This window comes from Passer domesticus, chromosome 7 (assembly GCF_036417665.1).
Source record: "Passer domesticus isolate bPasDom1 chromosome 7, bPasDom1.hap1, whole genome shotgun sequence".
NCBI classification, from domain to species: domain Eukaryota; kingdom Metazoa; phylum Chordata; class Aves; order Passeriformes; family Passeridae; genus Passer; species Passer domesticus.
Window position 1 is genome coordinate 35,328,661 of NC_087480.1, and position 16,874 is coordinate 35,345,534.

At 42.8% G+C, this 16,874-nt stretch overlaps 1 protein-coding gene across 3 annotated transcripts in view; it reads left to right on the forward strand.

Annotated features, from left to right (window-relative positions):
* The window catches only part of ABL2 (ABL proto-oncogene 2, non-receptor tyrosine kinase), a 44,618-nt gene that overhangs the window by 16,022 nt on the left and 11,722 nt on the right, over window positions 1-16,874 (forward strand). The window contains exons 1-5 of one of the 3 annotated variants that reach the window (XM_064427667.1): window positions 3,769-4,321; window positions 13,679-13,849; window positions 14,552-14,847; window positions 15,415-15,687; window positions 16,417-16,501. In XM_064427667.1, coding sequence (XP_064283737.1) covers window positions 4,255-4,321; window positions 13,679-13,849; window positions 14,552-14,847; window positions 15,415-15,687; window positions 16,417-16,501 — 892 coding nt within the window. In that variant the 5' untranslated portion in view covers window positions 3,769-4,254. Of the gene's footprint in view, window positions 1-3,768; window positions 4,322-10,119; window positions 10,241-13,678; window positions 13,850-14,551; window positions 14,848-15,414; window positions 15,688-16,416; window positions 16,502-16,874 lie in introns of those variants that run through there. The other 2 variants (XM_064427666.1, XM_064427665.1) reach the window with 2 other exon arrangements.

The following is a 16,874-nucleotide window of genomic DNA, read 5'->3' on the forward strand; positions in this document are numbered from 1 at the left end:
TGCCTGGGTCCTGCAGGGATACAATACAGCCCTGTGTAATCCAAGCAGTCAGCTGTCTGACAGCCAGTACAGGCCAGCAACAACTGGGAATGTTTTTCTCTGGAGTGGGAGGAAGAAGGAATGAGGTGGAACTCTGTCGAATTAGAAAAAAGAAAATATCTCAATTGAGCAAGAGAAAGGGACCTTTCTTGGCCTTTCAAACCAGAAGATGTGGGGATGCTGTAAGTTGGCACAGCCAGACTTTGGTCTCAATTTCAGTTCAAAATGGACATTTCAAAAAACAACACTCCCAAATGAAGCACTGTTGCATAGCTCCAGCTCCCTGCAGCCAGCTGTATGGCACAACTGGCAGAAGTCTTGCCATGAAACCAAATGTACCAATGTCCTTTTGCCAGAGCCTTTTACTGGAAAAGCATCTTGCTATGTCCAGTAAAATCTACCCAACCTGCTGTTGTGGATGGATGCAGTTTAGGAACTAAGCAGTGCTTTCCAGAGCAAGAGGAAACCAACTGCTGAGTGAGCCACAATGTTACACCTCCCACTGGGAATTTCCAGCCCTTTCCCTCTTCCTTCCTCCTCAGAATATATATAGTAAATCCACTAAATGGAGCACTGGGGGAGGTGGCACCCAAAGGCAGGAGCTGTAGCAGAGGCTGAGTGGCCCCAGTTAAAAGTAGCTGACAATACCATGACCAATCCTGTGAGCATCCCAGTCATACCACCCGTCCTGGCAGCAGGGGAGATGCCTCAGACAGCTCTGCTGGTATTGAGTGGGAGGAAAGCTCCTTAAATAACCAGCAGTGCCTCCTGTTCCCTCAGTGTGTCAACACTAAGTTGTTGTTTTATTCTCTGAACAGGAAAAATTAGTTAAGTCATTGTGTGGCAAGCAAGTGACAGAAATGAAATAATGTTTTTTGCTTTTTCTAGCTGCTGGATCTGTTTTAGCACACAGCAGATAATTTCCTTGTCGTTTTGCATTTCTATTGAAAAACCTCCAAACAGTGGATGAAAACCAGGACAGAAGTGGAATAGATTTGGGTAAAATCAGGGGAGTAGCATTCTATTGAACCTCATCACTGACTGCTCCAAAAGAACACTTCTCTAGGTTTTGGGTTTGGAATACCTGCATTTTAAGCAGGGTAAGGCAGCATTGGTGCCTTCCCCATCATTGTTCATCTTTGCATATAGTTAACTTACAGCTCATAATCCATTATTGAAAAGCCTTACTCTTAATAGACCTTACACTGTCTGCCTCTTCTTATTGCAGGTGAGCAGCAAGTGTTGTTTTGGTGCAAAATCAATAAAATAGGATTTCATTTAATAAATATTGTCTCTCAGCCCGTTACAATCCTAGATAATTCCAAACAACTGTTTTCCTCTTCCCTATTTCCCCAGCAGTAGGAGGGGATGTTGGCAGTGGTATGGAAAAACAAACCATTAGTATTCAGGTTGGCATTGTAAATTGGCAACAGATCTCAGCTCTTTTGGGGATTTGTCTTTTGACAAATTGTTAGATACATCTGAAATTGTAACTACCTCCCTTATGATGTTTTTCTGTAGATCAGATTCTGTCCTTGCTAGCCAAATTGAAGTTTAGTCTAAGGATTTTCCATGCAATTTCTGCTTTTTGAAATGGCAATCATGAACCTAGGCAAAAGATGTGGCCTAATGTGTCTGGGGAATTAAGTCACTCATTTCCACACTGTTGTACTTTGTTTGCTTTTCTTTACTGCTCTGAAAACAAATTAGTAGAAAAAACATCATCTGCAAGATAGTTTTGCTCTGTTGGCATCCAGGGACAGTCAAGTTTTCCTCCTCTTGGGTTATTTCTCCCTAGAGCAAATGATGCTTCCTTTAACTAGTCTCCTTGTTCAGCAGTCTTCCAGTTTCCTTTGCAAGGTAATTTTAATTTTTTTTTAAGTGCTCCTCACTTTAGGATAGCAATATCTGCTGACTTAATCAGACCATGCACTGCTAACCACTGCTTGTAGTATATAACTTGTTAGAAGACTTCACATTTTTTTACTGAATAGGATCTAGAAATGAAGAAACTCTCAAACAGGAATAAAGTCTTTTACTCAGCTTTCTAACTTTCCTTAAATACTACTGTTTGTTTGTTGGGGTTTTTTAATTAAAAGCAGCTATGAAAAATGATGTGAAGAAGAAAGCAAATGGCAAGTGCTAAACTTGCAGGAGGTTGAAGCAGCAGAACAGGATTCAGTGTGATCATGTAGAAGGTGGGACACAGAGGAAGATGGCTCTGGCTTTGCATGTGAGGTAGTAAGTTCTGAGCTGCCCCTGTAACAGCAGGAATCCATTTCTGAGCTGTAATAAGACATATCATGACAAACATTTAGAATCATAGGCTCTCTGTAGCCTGGAGGAGAGGTGGCTGAGGTAGAATGAGATAAGGGCTTATAAAAATCGTGAGTAGCAGAGAAAGCACCTACCGGTACTGATCATTTGGAATTTGCTTTGTAGAGACTGAGGATCATCAAATGAAATTAGGAGATGTCCTGAGCAGTCAGAGCCTGTTCTTTGTTCTACAAGGTGCTGCGAGCTCTTGCTGCTGTGGCAGCAGGGTTTTGTTTATGTGTGAGGTTAGTTTGCAATTCTTCAGACAGCAACTGGACAAAATAAGGCCTGTCAGGAAGTTTAACTGCAACAACACAAGCTCTGGCTCAGAAACACCTCGAGTACAACACGTTGGAGGCTTAGAAAGCATTCTGGAATAATATGATTACCCTTTTGCCAGGCAGGATGCTGGGCTGTAAGTGACCCAGGACAGTGGTTGTTGTGTGCCTAAAGAATTCCAGTTGTCAGCTGGCTGTCTTGCTTTTGACATTCTTAAGTGTTCTACTAAAAATGAGGGGCAGGACTTGTTTTTCCTATCATACTTCCCTTAAATGTTCTGTAGTTTTGATGTTAACAGTCAAAAAGTGCTGTACTCCCTAAAAGATAATTCACAACTTGTAAAGTATCTTTAGAAGCAGACAGATAAAATAAAACACTTGTATCTTAATGCATAAAATTCCATCAAGTTTAATACATTTAATACATACTTCTCTTGAAGTAATTAAAAATATTGTTTCTTCTATTATTCTGTCTTAAAATATCTGACCTACTTAATAATATCCATTACAAACATACTAAATTATATCAACATTTTCAACCCAGCTCCACTTAACTTATTCACAGTTTTGTCTATTTACTTGCTGTATCTTTCTTTGTCATAAAACTGATTTCATTTCTACATCAGCAAGTCAAACTTTCTGTAGTTTGAAGTACTTTTAGGAGTACTGAACTTGCTCAGTCTTACAGTGGCTTCTTTTCCTTCAAACCTGTATTAATTCTTCCATAACCCAGGAAGGATTTTTCCAAAGACAATATTTCAGTGAGTACATTCTTGACTTAATACTGATTTCAGATACGTGGGGGCCAAGCACTGCAGTTAGATTTGGAAAAGCAAACGTGGTGACACAGCCTGAAACTACAAAGCCATGGCAGCACTGAGCTCGGAATTCACCCTCTGGAGAGGCTGGGCTTGGAATTCTCCCTCTGGAGAGGCTGGGGCTCGTGTTACCCTGGTCCCTGAGCAGCTGCTGGGCTGGGGCTGCTGAATGGAGCCCCTTGTCTGCTGGCTGGAGCCAATGACAAGTGTCTGGGAAGTGGTTCCGCAGCCCGAGCTAAGTTTAGTGCCGTGGATTTGTTCCTCTGACTTCACATTCCCGCTGCCCCCCCACAAAGGAAATCAGCCCAGAGGGCTGAGGAGGAGCAGGACAACCAAACCTCGCTCAGCCAGGGCTCAGCTGGATGGCAGGGGCTTTCCACCTTAGGAGTTTTCCCTGGTTCTGAAGTTCACAACACGGCATGCAATTTTTGGGCAAGTATTCACGCTAAAGCTCGGCCTTTCTTGGAGGAAAGGAAACACTTGTTTGTTTTCTAAGACAAATGTATTTCAAAGGAGGCAAGATCACAAGGGTATTTTAGTCAAATGAAGTAAATATTCTAAAAAGGAACCACCTTCTTTGTTCAAGAGAAGAAAATACTGTGGACGATGGTTTGAACAGCATATTGGTTGCTGACAAGTGAGGTTGAGAGTTTTGTGATTTATTTTTAGCTGGAGAATTTTTTTTTAAAACAGAAGTGCTGTGTAGCCTTGGCAGTTGCTGCGTATTCGGTGTGGGTGGATGGAACTGAGCAATCTCATCTGTGCTAACAAGCGTTTTGGGATTCCATTAAAAAATTAAACCCATGTACTGGAAACTGAAGCTGTACCAGCCCACCTGGGGAGCTCTGCCCTCCGAATATCCTCCACAAGGTAAGCAGTGCTGCCTGTCCAAGGCACTTGCAAAAATACTTGGGCCTCAAGATGTGACATCAACTCCGATTTGGGCTATTAGATTGACATTTTCTTTCTCTCCTGAGATTACAGGTCAATGAGTTAATCTCTACCCTCTCCTTCCAAGTTTTTCCTCTAACTAAAAGAGCTAAAAATAAATTTCAAAAAGGCAGCTTAGAAACAGTTTAATGTGGTCATTGATCCAAGTGCCGAGTCTAAGGAGAGTACCTAAAACTGTAAGGTATCTAATAAGATATAATTATGTCACTGGGAAAATAGCTTGGACATTTATGTCATGTTAGCTCAAAGGTCTGATCAGTTAGTGCTTTACAGCTGCAAAATAAACCTCTCTCCAGCTAGACTTTGTGAGTGTGGGTATTTCTGGTTCCTTCAGGGATCGGCTGAGCTGTGATTTCTCAAGTAGCCTTTTTGCAGAAGAGCTCTTACTTCAAGTGTTTGTGTTACACTGTGAGTAAATAAGTACCCATTTGATTTGCTTAGAAGTAGATAATATCTGGCTTTGATGTGGCCAGTAGTAGCAACTCCCCAGGAATTCTGTTGCAGTGAAGTGTAATCCCCATTAAGCAACTTCTCTCCCGAGGTACTGATTTAAAAAAGTGCTAAATGACTTGCTGTAAGCTGTCGTGTATTTGGCCATCCCACCTTTCCTGGAGCAGGACTGGGTGACCTAATCCTCCTCACCCTTCACACTGGAGAGGTTTACTGGAACTTGCCAGGACAGAGGAAGAATGTCAAACACACTTTTGATCTACAGTTTCTCAGTTACCTTCAAAATCTGTGTCCCTTCACTGCACTCCTTTCCCTAAAGCTGACATTGTGGCAGCAGTTGCTGTCTGCTGTGGGCAGCATTCAGAGGAAGAGAGACTGGAGCTTCAGTACTCAATGGAAGGAGGTATGTGATACAGAGCATTTACCCTTGCTGCTCTCTGCTTGTTTCTAAACTCTTGCAGTTGCAAAGCTGACTGGCTCTATAGGAGCTGAGCAAACCCTTGGGAATTAAGGGAACAAACACTTGGATACAATGCTCATGATTTTGCAAAAGCGTTATATTTATAATTTTTTGTTCTTAGAACCTCTTTGTATTTAATTTTAATTACATTAAAATCTCTCTTCAGGAAAGGAAAAGGTTTTTTCCTTATCTGCTGTGCTGTTGGGTTTTGGTTCCTCCCCCAGAGGCCCATTTAAAGAAGTCAGACTTGAACTGTGTCTGGTCCAGTGCTCCTCACCATTTCCAGTACCTGTGCCAAGATCCAGCTGTTTTTACCTTCTAACAGCTGTTAGGTCCAGCTCTCTTGTGCTCACATGGTACCTCACCCTAAAGTGCTTTTTAAATGCATCTAAACCCCTGCATCATTTTGCTGACTGCACTTACCAGAATTGCTTTCCTGACAGAGTTCTGTGAAAATCTTAGAGGTGATGAGAGTCAGACTGTTTGGTTAACAGTGTTGTACTGAACATGATCAATACTTCATCTACTTCAAAATTCTCTCTTAAAACAGCAGAGCTACCAAATGCTGCTGTGGATGGTTCAGTCATAGCCTATACTTAGATCCATGAAGAAATTTATATATCTTAGTTTCAAGGAATGAAGATTTTCAAGTGAAGGCTTGGGAGTTTAAGCTTGATTTATTTCATACTGGATTCTGCAACAAAAAGCTACTTCATCAGAAATTAGTTGAGGAAGAAATAGGGAAGCACAGCATTATGTTGATAATGGGAGAAATGTGTCACTGACATCTAAGCAAAGAAATGGGCTGAGGGACACCTTTGATTGCATTAACAAAGGGAGGGGATAACTGGTACCAAGGAAACAGAAGACAGGCAGTTTTTCTAAAATTTTAACACAGCTAACCCCTTGTAATATTCAGGTAGACAGACAATGTCTTGAATTCTTCACACATTGGTGGAACTAAATCAGTTGAGATCAGTATCTCTCTCTCCTTTTACCAATTAGATTCAGTAACAACAAATCCCAAAACTTTGTTTTCCCTTGGATTTTTGTATTAAGCTAGCCAAGAACCCCCTCTTCTAGTCAAAGACCCACCACTTTAACCCCTGTTTCTTATCAGCACTTCATCATGCTGCAAAATTAATCTGTTTGCAAGGGATGAAGCATATAGAGAACCCTTTCTCCATGTATTTCTCACTTGAAACCAAAGATCACTTTTATCTGTGTCAGATATATTTGGATGATTGAGGCATGACAGTGCTGCCAGCTTGAAATATTTCCTTTTATATGATATGAGCTGTTCATGATGCAATTTTGTCACTGACTCTGAAATCTCCTCCCTTTCTGTCTCTCCCAGCCTGGTACCATAAATAGAAACCTACTCCTTGCCCATCCCGAGTTCTTGGCTCGGAGCTGTATTTCTTGGCTTTCCTCAGGGGGTTGTTTACAATACTTAAACCTTGCCCCGCTCTGTGGGAGGCCCAAGGACTAACTATGGCTCTGTGCTTGGCTCTAGCAAACCACATTATTAAGAGTCTGGTTGCTTGCAGGAGAGGAACACCTAGGAATGGCATTTAGGTAGTGCCTGCATTTTACCAGGGCCATGTGTGAGCTCTGTGACCCCTTCAAACCGGTGTTTTGCACGGCCACAGGGATGTCAGCAGAAAAACTAGGTGGTCCATTTAGGGAAAGGCTGCAGTCTGTTACAGGGTAAAGGAAGTTCATAGGTCTGCTTCAATACTACCACATTATTAGACAGCAGAAACTTGGCCTGTTCAGCACTGGTTGCTTTTCAGTGTGTAGCTTGTCTTGAGTATTTTTGGTTAGCAGGAAGCACTGAGACTTGGCTTCAGAAACAAAGCTGCTGTAGAACTTGATACTGTTCCAATCATGTCAGCAAAATAGGAAACCCACTTGCTGCTGTGTTATCAGTTTTGTTTCCTTGTATTCATTAAGGCAGAAATCCTCCCACTAAGAAGCCAGTTAAAGATCTGAAAGTCCAGTGTGTAATGTGATGTATGTTTTGGAGGTGCAGTGGAAAATACCAATTATACCAGCACTTATTAGGTACCTGATGGTCTGCTTTCCATGAGTTGATGACCAGTGCCTGTTCTTTGGTGGTCTTAAAAGTAAGCAACTAAAATGAGTCTGTCTGTAAAACTGTGTCATAGTTAATTTATTGGTGTTTAGTTTAAGGACTGAAGAGTGAAAATAAAATGAGATATGTGGGATCTTGTAGGGATCTTGGTGGCTTTGTGTTTGAGTTGTCCCTATGTTAAAAAATACACTCAAGTCTACACCCTGTGGGTTTTGTTCTATCAGATTAAGACTGTATGCAATAACCAATATTTACCCCATAAACCTCCTTGCATTGACAAACCAGTCACTTTGGCTTGTGGCCAACAACACCAAATCAATTTCAGGGTTGTATTTTCATTAGCATATTCTTTTCTTTGATTAAGAGATGTTGAAATTCAGAGTATAGCAAGTTTTTCAGAAGCTCCCTAAACTATACATTACAAAGTAGCATAGTCAGCAAGATTTCCTTTTATTCAACCTTTACCCACTGCTGGAAGAACTAGAAAAATGCTTCTAAATGGATGACTTAAGTTGTACAGGAAGAGTAACCACTCTCAGGAAACAGCTTTGAAGGGCACCACAGGGAATAGGGTAAAGAGCTGGGAAGAACTGCTGTGCCTGAAAGGTGGATTCTTCCACTGAGGAAGTTGAGTGTACCAGAATTAAGATTTTATGTCATGCACTTACTGTGAAGAGCACAGGAACAGGATGCAGATGTGGGTGCAGGTGTCAAAGTGATGGCCTGTTGTATAAAATATCTATCTAGGAAAATCAGTTTTAAGAGAGATAATGCTCATCTAGAAGCCAGAAAGATGCTTGATTTTATTCTGGCTGGATGCATTTGACAGGACCTTTTGAACTGCTGTGTCCTTTCTACTGGAGAGCACCTTCAGGAGGGTGCCTGGAAAGAATGTAGGCACAAAATTACTCTGCTGTAGGAGACTTACAGCCAAAATATTTCTCACCAATAATGCCACTGCTGGCAGCTACATGGTTCCCATCAGGAGCTCTTAACACACCAGCCAGCCATTAGCCTTTGGCTACAGACTCTTCTGACAGAGGCTAAAATTGATGGGGTAAGTAGGGATATGTGCAAAATACATTATTAATCCAACTTAACTTCCTGCTAATCCTTCTTTGTTCAAAATACCAATTACTCATCCGTTGTACTTTAACTAAGAAGTAAATGTGTTATTTTAGCTAAGGTTAGTAACTGTCACTGCTGAGACTAATCTAGCCACAAATCCATACATAGCTTGCCCTTCCTGGTACCATTTTAGGTAAGGGTGATTGTCACAAAGCTCATCCAAGTCTTTCTGAAACTGTGCTGGCTTTCTCCACAAATTCTGATTGTTCTTTGTGTATTAACAGATATGCTAAGCTAAGTACATATGCCACTGTAATTCAGAGTACTTGGAGCAAATGCAAGCTGAGAAAACAGGAAACTGCAAGAAGCAAAACAAAGAGGAAAAGAGAGAAAGCCTAGGAGCTCCCAAGTAAGGTGTCTCAACCTCTGACTACAGGGTAGCATACTGCAGGATTCACTAAGCTTGTTTTGGAAGAGGAAGAAAAGAGGTCACCCCCTTGTCACAAGTTTAGGAACAACAGTATTCAGGTGTCCTAAGTTAATTGATGCAGGTGAAATGACTTTTGTCAGAAGGCATATGGGAAAGGCAACTCCTCATCATCCCAGCATCTCCACAGTTCTATATACTCTTTTTCTACATTCACAACCTTACAAGATACATGCATTTGGAATAAGCCTGCTTGCTTACCTTTGGTCTGGTTTGAGCCATCATCACACAGTGCAGCTGCCCTCTCACAGAATGAAGTTCACAGATCATGGAAGTGCTGCTTTCTTGCCTCACTAGACTGCAGCAACTCCTGTCCCCCAACAAAAGCCTAAACCACAGACTTCCCTTTCCCTGCTCCCTTTTATACCCCTCTGCAGGCCCACCACCCTCCTAGGTGGGAGACTGCCATGGTGAGTGCTGGTCTGTTAACCCTTTCCATGGCCACCTGGCAGGAGGAGCCTGTCCTGCCACAAGGCAGCTCTGCTAGAAAACCAGGGCTTTTAAAGAATTTATCAACAGATCTGGGGGGATTTGAGAGGTAATTTGATGGCGCCCTTGTGGAAACTGTCTCAAGTGTTATTAAATCAGCAGATGTGCAGCTCAGACTGGGTGCACTGTGCTGGCCTTGCTTTCTGTGTCTTTCTGAGCTCCTAACACATCCAAGAGCATTCATGTGCTCAGTGTTTGTACCTCTCCAAGATGTGGATTTTCACCAACATCCTTTCCTGTTGATTCCTGTTAGTAGTGCTCCAGCAGTGGTATGTGGAGTGGAAAAGTGAATCAATCTGGGCGGTCCCCTTAATGGGTGATCTGTTTTGTAATTTGTGCAAAGGAATTTCTCCAAGGAAACTGTTTGCTTTCTTCCCAAACACTTTGTTACCTAACTCGTAGTGGAACAAAACTCCGTCTCTCCAGCTCATCTCAAAGTTGTTTCAACTTGCAGTCCAGTCCCCACATCCTCTGTGTGTTCAGCAGTCCCTGGAAAGCTCCACCCTCCCATCCAGCTAATAAGCAGTCAGCCCAGGGCCTGATTTTCCCAGTCTCTGCTCTGCCTGCCAGCAGTGCTTCCTTTCCCCTTGGCCCCAGCCTGCGACTGCCGTGTGTGCAGCCCTGTGCTCAGCCCAGGACTCGTGGTGCCAGGCAGCTCTGTGCCCTCTGGGAAGCACAGCATGAGTGTGGGCACGGTGCTCTTCCAGTCCAGCAGCTATGGCAAGGAGGGCACACTGCTCTGCTGCCTCAGCGAGGGCCCCTCAGAACCCGCTGGGAGCTTCACAGGTAGGGTGCTCGGGGTGTCGTCCTGTCCTTCCCTTTCCTCTGTTTTTTCAAGTGCTTCAAGGAGAATGAGGTTTTTTCAGTCTGTCTTTGTCTTGTAGTATGAGGCCAGCCACAGGCAGGTGTGAGATTGCCAGCTTTTGTTGGGATTTTAGGATTAGTGAAATGCTTCTTTTCTATGAGCAGTTACACAGTATTTCAGAAATAGAGACTACTTCAGCACTTAATGTGACTGTGAAATTTAAAATTCAGCATATTCTATCTTCTGCTCTGAGACCAAAGAGATTGGTAATTGCAGCAGGGGTGGGGGACAAAGCACCCCTTACACGGTGGCTGGATAGGAAAGCTTTCATATCCGGAGAGAAGCAAATTGTATTGTGGGAATAAAGAAAAGGAAGGAGATGGATGAGGCATAACCTCCTTGTGTGACTGTGTATTACTTGTTCACTAAGTGATGATGTAAGTTTTCCATTGCATAGGAAATGAAAGTGATAATATAAGATTTATGGTTAGCCTTGGAAAGGAGCTGATATAAAATGGAATTTCCCAGCTCATTTCCTGACTTCTGGTGTGGACTGAGCTCACAAACTGTTCAGCTGGAGGGGCACCATTGGTGACATGCTTTGGTTGTGATCATATTTCTCTTCTCTGATGGATGGTGTAGACCCCACACCATATGGAACAGCGTGGGCTGTTATGGAATTATAACCTGCAAGAAATGCTTTTGTATCCTGGTAAAATCCCCTTTAGGTGTTGGGTAACTTTTACAGTTATTTAAGCATTCAAGTCACTTTAACATGAAAGTGAAGGAAGTTAGTGAGACGTGAACTCTTAAAAGCATTTGATTTTTAGGTGATGTGATTTTTAGGTAAGCACTGTAGCTAAGTGACTGAAGCTTCTCATCAAACATTAACTTCTCCTGGCTTTTTTGTACATCAAGTGGGTGTTAAGAACCTGTACCAACCTCCCAGGCATTCCCAAGAAAGTGGTAGGAGTCCCACATCTGCTTTGACTCCCCTCTGCCAGTCCAGGAAACCCCCAGATGTTTCCATGTGGGCAGAACTCTTGGTGCTGACCATGTGGCATTCCTGCTGCCTTCACCTTGCCTGCACAGGGCTTGCTGCAGCAGCTCTGGAGCTGGGCTGGCCCTGGGCTGCTTCAGGCTGTCCATGGGTTCATGGATAAACACAAAACTTTGTGCTGTCTGTGGAGCAGGGCTTGAGTGCTTAGTGTGTGAGCTTGTCTGGCTGGAGAGAGAAACTTAAAGGATGCTTTGACTTAGAATAAATGTTATATTTTTGTTTAAAGCCTTTCACTGGTTGGCAGATACATAACTGAAAGTAAGAAGGGAATTAACAGTGTTAAGATATTTTGGAGCTGAAAGTTTGGGTATTTTTTGGAAACTGCCTACTTTTGTGTTTGCTCTCTAGCAGAGATGTGTAAGTCAGGGTTCTCATCCAGCACATTTCACTTTGCTTAAAGCATTGAAACATAACACAAGTCACTGTAGGAACATAAAGAATGGATTATTTTGTTAAATAGTATTTTTACTCCATAAAGAGAGCTGGATTTAGGAACTGGTGTTCTTTCATGGAGCTGAGTATGCACACATCCAGCCCCAAGAAAATACAGTGGGATATTGGCAGCCATGCTGTAATGTAGGTGGCTGAGCATTGGGATTTCTTACTTTCCATGATATCTTCCAGTCTGATGGGTTAATATCTTGCAAAACTAATTCCAGTTGTAAGTTAGGAATAAGTGTATGTAAATATTGCATCTGCAGGCAGTGGAATCAAGGAACTGACATTTTGGTGCCTCAGTATGTAGGCTCTTCTTTTTGAGCTAGGAGAGCCTTGACAGAAGGCTACTTTTAGGTTATTAAGTAATTGCAAGATGAGCAGGTTATGCAAGAAATAGAACTTTGAATAATTACCAGGAATGCATTCAAAAGCCACTTAGCTAAGATTAAAATGGAAGCAGAACAAATCTCAGCCACTTACTTTCTCATATACATACAGTGCAGTTAAAAAATTACGTTTTAGGCTGGAAACCTCCCATAGTCCTCATTTTCCAGGCTTGAGCTCTGTCCTGTGACACCGATTTGGCATATTACTGTGCCTGTTACATGGCACAGGCTTCTTCCTGTTTTGTGTCTCACTGACTTCCCAATTTTCCTGTCCTGTGCTCCATTTGAGCTCTTTGTTCCTTTCTTAATTGCCTTACAGAGCAGCTCTTGCTCATGAGTGTAAATCTCAGGGGCCTGTGGAGAAGGGGATAAGTGTAGCCATATACACATTCTCTGACAGTGTCTGCCTAAAACATCCCAAGCCTGACTTCTCAGCCCATCAGAAATGGGCCAAACCAATGACAGTAAAGCAAAGAAAGCCTCAGCTTTTTTTTAGGGAGAACTTTTTGTGTTTTGTGCATTTAATGAAATCTCTTTGCAGTATACATTTCTCTATGAAAGTTCAATTAGAGAATTCAGAAATAGATATTGGGACAGGGATCTGTGCTCTCAGAGAAAAAGTATATAACTTTAATAAGTATATAACTTTACACCTCTATATGTATTTGTTCCCTTGAGCAGCCCCCATTTATGAAACCACACCATCACATTTATTCTTTTATTAATATTGATGTTTACTCTACTACTCTACTACATGTTCCTGGAAAACTTCTCCACGAGTTAGAAAGCCAGTGATGGTCTTGACATAGCACTAGCATGATGTGTTCACAGTTTTGCTGCTTACTGCAGTTCTTCCTAAAACCCTGTGGATTTAGATTAGTTTTAATCATCACAAGAACTGTAGGGACCTCTTTCTTTTGTTGCTAAAACATGTCTGATTCCTCCCCCCACTCCCTTGTAGTGACAGGTTTGCATCAGCTGTCTGTTGAAACAGCAAAACAGGAATGCTGCTGCCAAATACCCAGCATCACCTGTGCTGCCTTCTGTCCCTGCTCCTGTCAGTTTTCCACCTCTGTTTACACAGTCTTGAAATGTATTGCAAATCACTGTCATTCCTGTTAATACTGAACCAGTTACTATCCCAACTTACACATCTCATTTGTGTCATAATTCACTCTTGCTTGTATTTGTAGTGTTGGTTTCAGATCCAGGCTGTGTCCACCACAGAAACAATAACACTTTGTGATTGAAAGGTTTTCTTCACTACTTCATGTAATTTTTAAAAGTGCTTTTACTTGTGCACCTATTTTTAATCTATGAATGCTTAAATAATTTTGAATACAGGTGTAGATATATAATAAATATTAAATATAAATTTTATATACATAGCTTACTACTTGCCTTATACCAGTTAAATCACCTTCTCCAGGAGCTGGACTCATTGATCCTTGTGGCTCCCTTCCCACTCAGGATATTCCCTGCTTCCATGATTAGATCTGTACACAGAGTGATTGCCTCTCGTGTCCTTTCCTCAGAGGCCCTGCACCGCCCCTACGGCTGCGACGTCGAGCCCCAGGCACTGAACGAAGCCATCAGATGGAGCTCCAAGGAGAACCTGCTTGGAGCCACTGAGAGCGATCCCAATCTCTTTGTTGCACTTTACGATTTTGTAGCAAGTGGTGACAACACACTCAGCATCACCAAAGGTAAGACTGGGAGTGGGCTTGGAAACTTAGCAACAGAAATCAGGGAATGGAATCCCTGCCTGGATAGGAATGGGAGTAGTGCATTAGAGAGTGGGAGTATTGCTCTTAGGGAAGGTGGTTCCCTACAGCAGTGGTGGGAAGCAGACAGCCCGTCCCTCGTGGTGCTGGAGGGACACCTGCTGGGCAGTTCTGCTGGGACAGGCACAGTCCAGCCCTCTCCTGTGCCAGGCTCCCCACATCACTGGCCCTGTGGGATACCTGCTGTAGGAAGGGCAGAGGGAAATGGATACATCATAGATGGCAACAGAACTCAGCAATTTCAGCTGGGGGCAGAATCAAGAATTAAGCTTGCACAGACACTTTCTGATTCTGGTCAGTACATGTGTCAGAGTTGTTAAATCATATGTCATTTAAAGCTTCCAAGAAAACCAGCCTCATTCCTCCAAGAAAATAAAGTCTTCCTATTCTAATAAGCTGGATACAAGAAGCTTTTTAGTTAATCTCACTGCACTAAATCAGTGAACAGTATCCTAGGTATTCTGTCTGAGCCTTTGCTTCATAAATACTTTATATATAGGAGTTTAATAAGATGATTTCTTTTGTTAAGCTACAAACCCAGGCTCAACTTATGCTGACTTTCTCCCACAAGGAGACCTAACAGCTTGCACTGTCCTTATTTTGTGTTTTTCTTTCTGGTCACAGGTGAGAAGTTGCGAGTCCTGGGTTACAACCAGAACGGTGAATGGAGTGAGGTACGTTCGAAGAATGGGCAGGGCTGGGTACCAAGCAACTACATCACTCCAGTGAACAGCCTGGAGAAGCACTCGTGGTACCACGGGCCGGTGTCCCGCAGTGCAGCAGAGTATCTGCTCAGCAGCCTCATCAACGGCAGCTTCCTGGTCCGGGAAAGCGAGAGCAGCCCAGGGCAGCTGTCCATCTCGCTCAGGTACGAAGGACGTGTTTACCACTACAGGATCAACACCACCTCGGATGGCAAGGTGAGGACCTCTGGGGAGAGGAGATGAGGATAGCATCTTGCAGAATCTCAAGTTGCAGATCCAGTGTTAATATAAAAGAAAATGTGTGCCAAGGGTTTGGTGGTGACGCCCCAAAAAGCGCTTTGGAAGAAGTGCAGACTGTTCTTGTCTGGGCTGAAAGTAGCTGGGTAGCAAGGCAGTTGTGGTTGGAGGTGGGGGTAGCCTCCCACTGATCCCCTTAGAAGCAGCAGAGCTTTGATAAGGCAGCATTTTTAACCAAGATGAAGTAGTGGTATGTTGTGTTGAGAGACCTAAGAATTCCAGTCCTGTAAAGCACAAGGCAGGAGACATTTAATCGTCACAAGAGCTGACACAGCTCTTAAGTGATGGCTTATATGTAGTTGCCTTCTGCAGGTAAAAATCCCGCAGATTAATAGTTATTTGCCCAACAAGAAGAGAACAAATATTCTAAAATCCTTGTTTTCTGATTTTTTAAAAGGACATCAGAACATTTGTACCTGTTTTCCAACGTTACTGAAAACTTCCAGCTGCCTTCATTCAAGCAGATTCCTGTTTCTTGCTTGACAGGTCTATGTGACAGCAGAAAGCCGTTTCAGCACCCTGGCAGAGCTGGTGCACCATCACTCCACGGTGGCAGATGGGCTGGTGACAACTCTGCATTACCCAGCACCCAAGTGCAATAAGCCCACCGTGTACGGGGTGTCCCCCATCCATGACAAGTGGGAGATGGAGCGCACCGACATCACCATGAAGCACAAGCTCGGGGGAGGGCAGTATGGAGAGGTCTACGTGGGGGTCTGGAAGAAATACAACCTGACAGTGGCTGTGAAAACGTTAAAGGTGAGTTTTCAGATTCTGGGCACTGTTCACGTGGTCACTATTTATGACAGCAGTGAGGAAGTTGTAATGTTCTCAACTACACCTCATGATACTAACATCCTAAAATGGAGTGTGCTGATCTGCATAAAATCCGTGTTTGGGAGTAGCTTTGCAGATCAAAGTGACCCTATCAAATTTACACCAGTGCTCGTGGCTTAGAAACAAACTGGAATTTTGGCCCAGCAGGAACTGCATGTCCAAGTCAGACCAATAGAAATGCTTTCAAACCCAACTTCCCTTCCTCCAGAGGACCTGTGGAGGCTTTAAGAAGTCATAGATGTAGAAAATACCTTCTATAAGCTGTCCTCCACTCCTGAAAAAATTAATCTTCTCCATTTCTCTTCCTTTTCAAAACGTTGTGTTTTTTTTCAACATTAACAACTGCTATTCTAAGTAGCCCCTGAATAAGTTAATTTTTGTAGCTATACAGGGGAACTAAGTCAGTAATCTTGAGAGTCTTGCTCTCACCAGCCACAACACAAGCAAGCCTGGCCCTGCCAGGGTACTGCAGATCATCTGCAGGACAGCCAGGCAGCTGTTCAGGGCTGGTACAGTTTGCTTTGGTAAAAACCAAAACAGCAGAATGGAGACAAAGATGCCATCATTAATATTCAGCCAGGATGTGTGGAGTTAACCAGACCTTGGTCATGAAGATAAATGTTCCCTTCTTTTGCCTCTTTGTCTATCTAGGAAGATACCATGGAGGTAGAAGAGTTCTTGAAAGAAGCTGCTGTGATGAAGGAGATCAAGCACCCAAATCTAGTGCAGTTGTTAGGTGAGTGAAATGCCTTGCTCTTTGTGTTCTTACTTAGTCTTCATCTTGGCAGAAACTTGCCTGGTTTAAATGCAGTGGCAGCTTTTCTGTATTTATATAACTTTATGAATCAGGTCAGGTTATGGGGTGCTATTTTTGACAGCTTTATGTAATGCTAGAGCTAAGAGACACTAATTTTAAATAAAACATCAAATACAGTCACTTACATTAGTAGACAACTTTGCTGTTGAGGCACGACTGTTACATAAAAGTTTGTAATATCATCCTCCTGCTGGTTTGTGTCCTTGGCCTTAAACATGCTCCAGGGTTCAGTGATCAGGTTTAGATTCCTTCTCTGCTCTCTTAAATCAGAGTTACAAAATAATTTTCCATG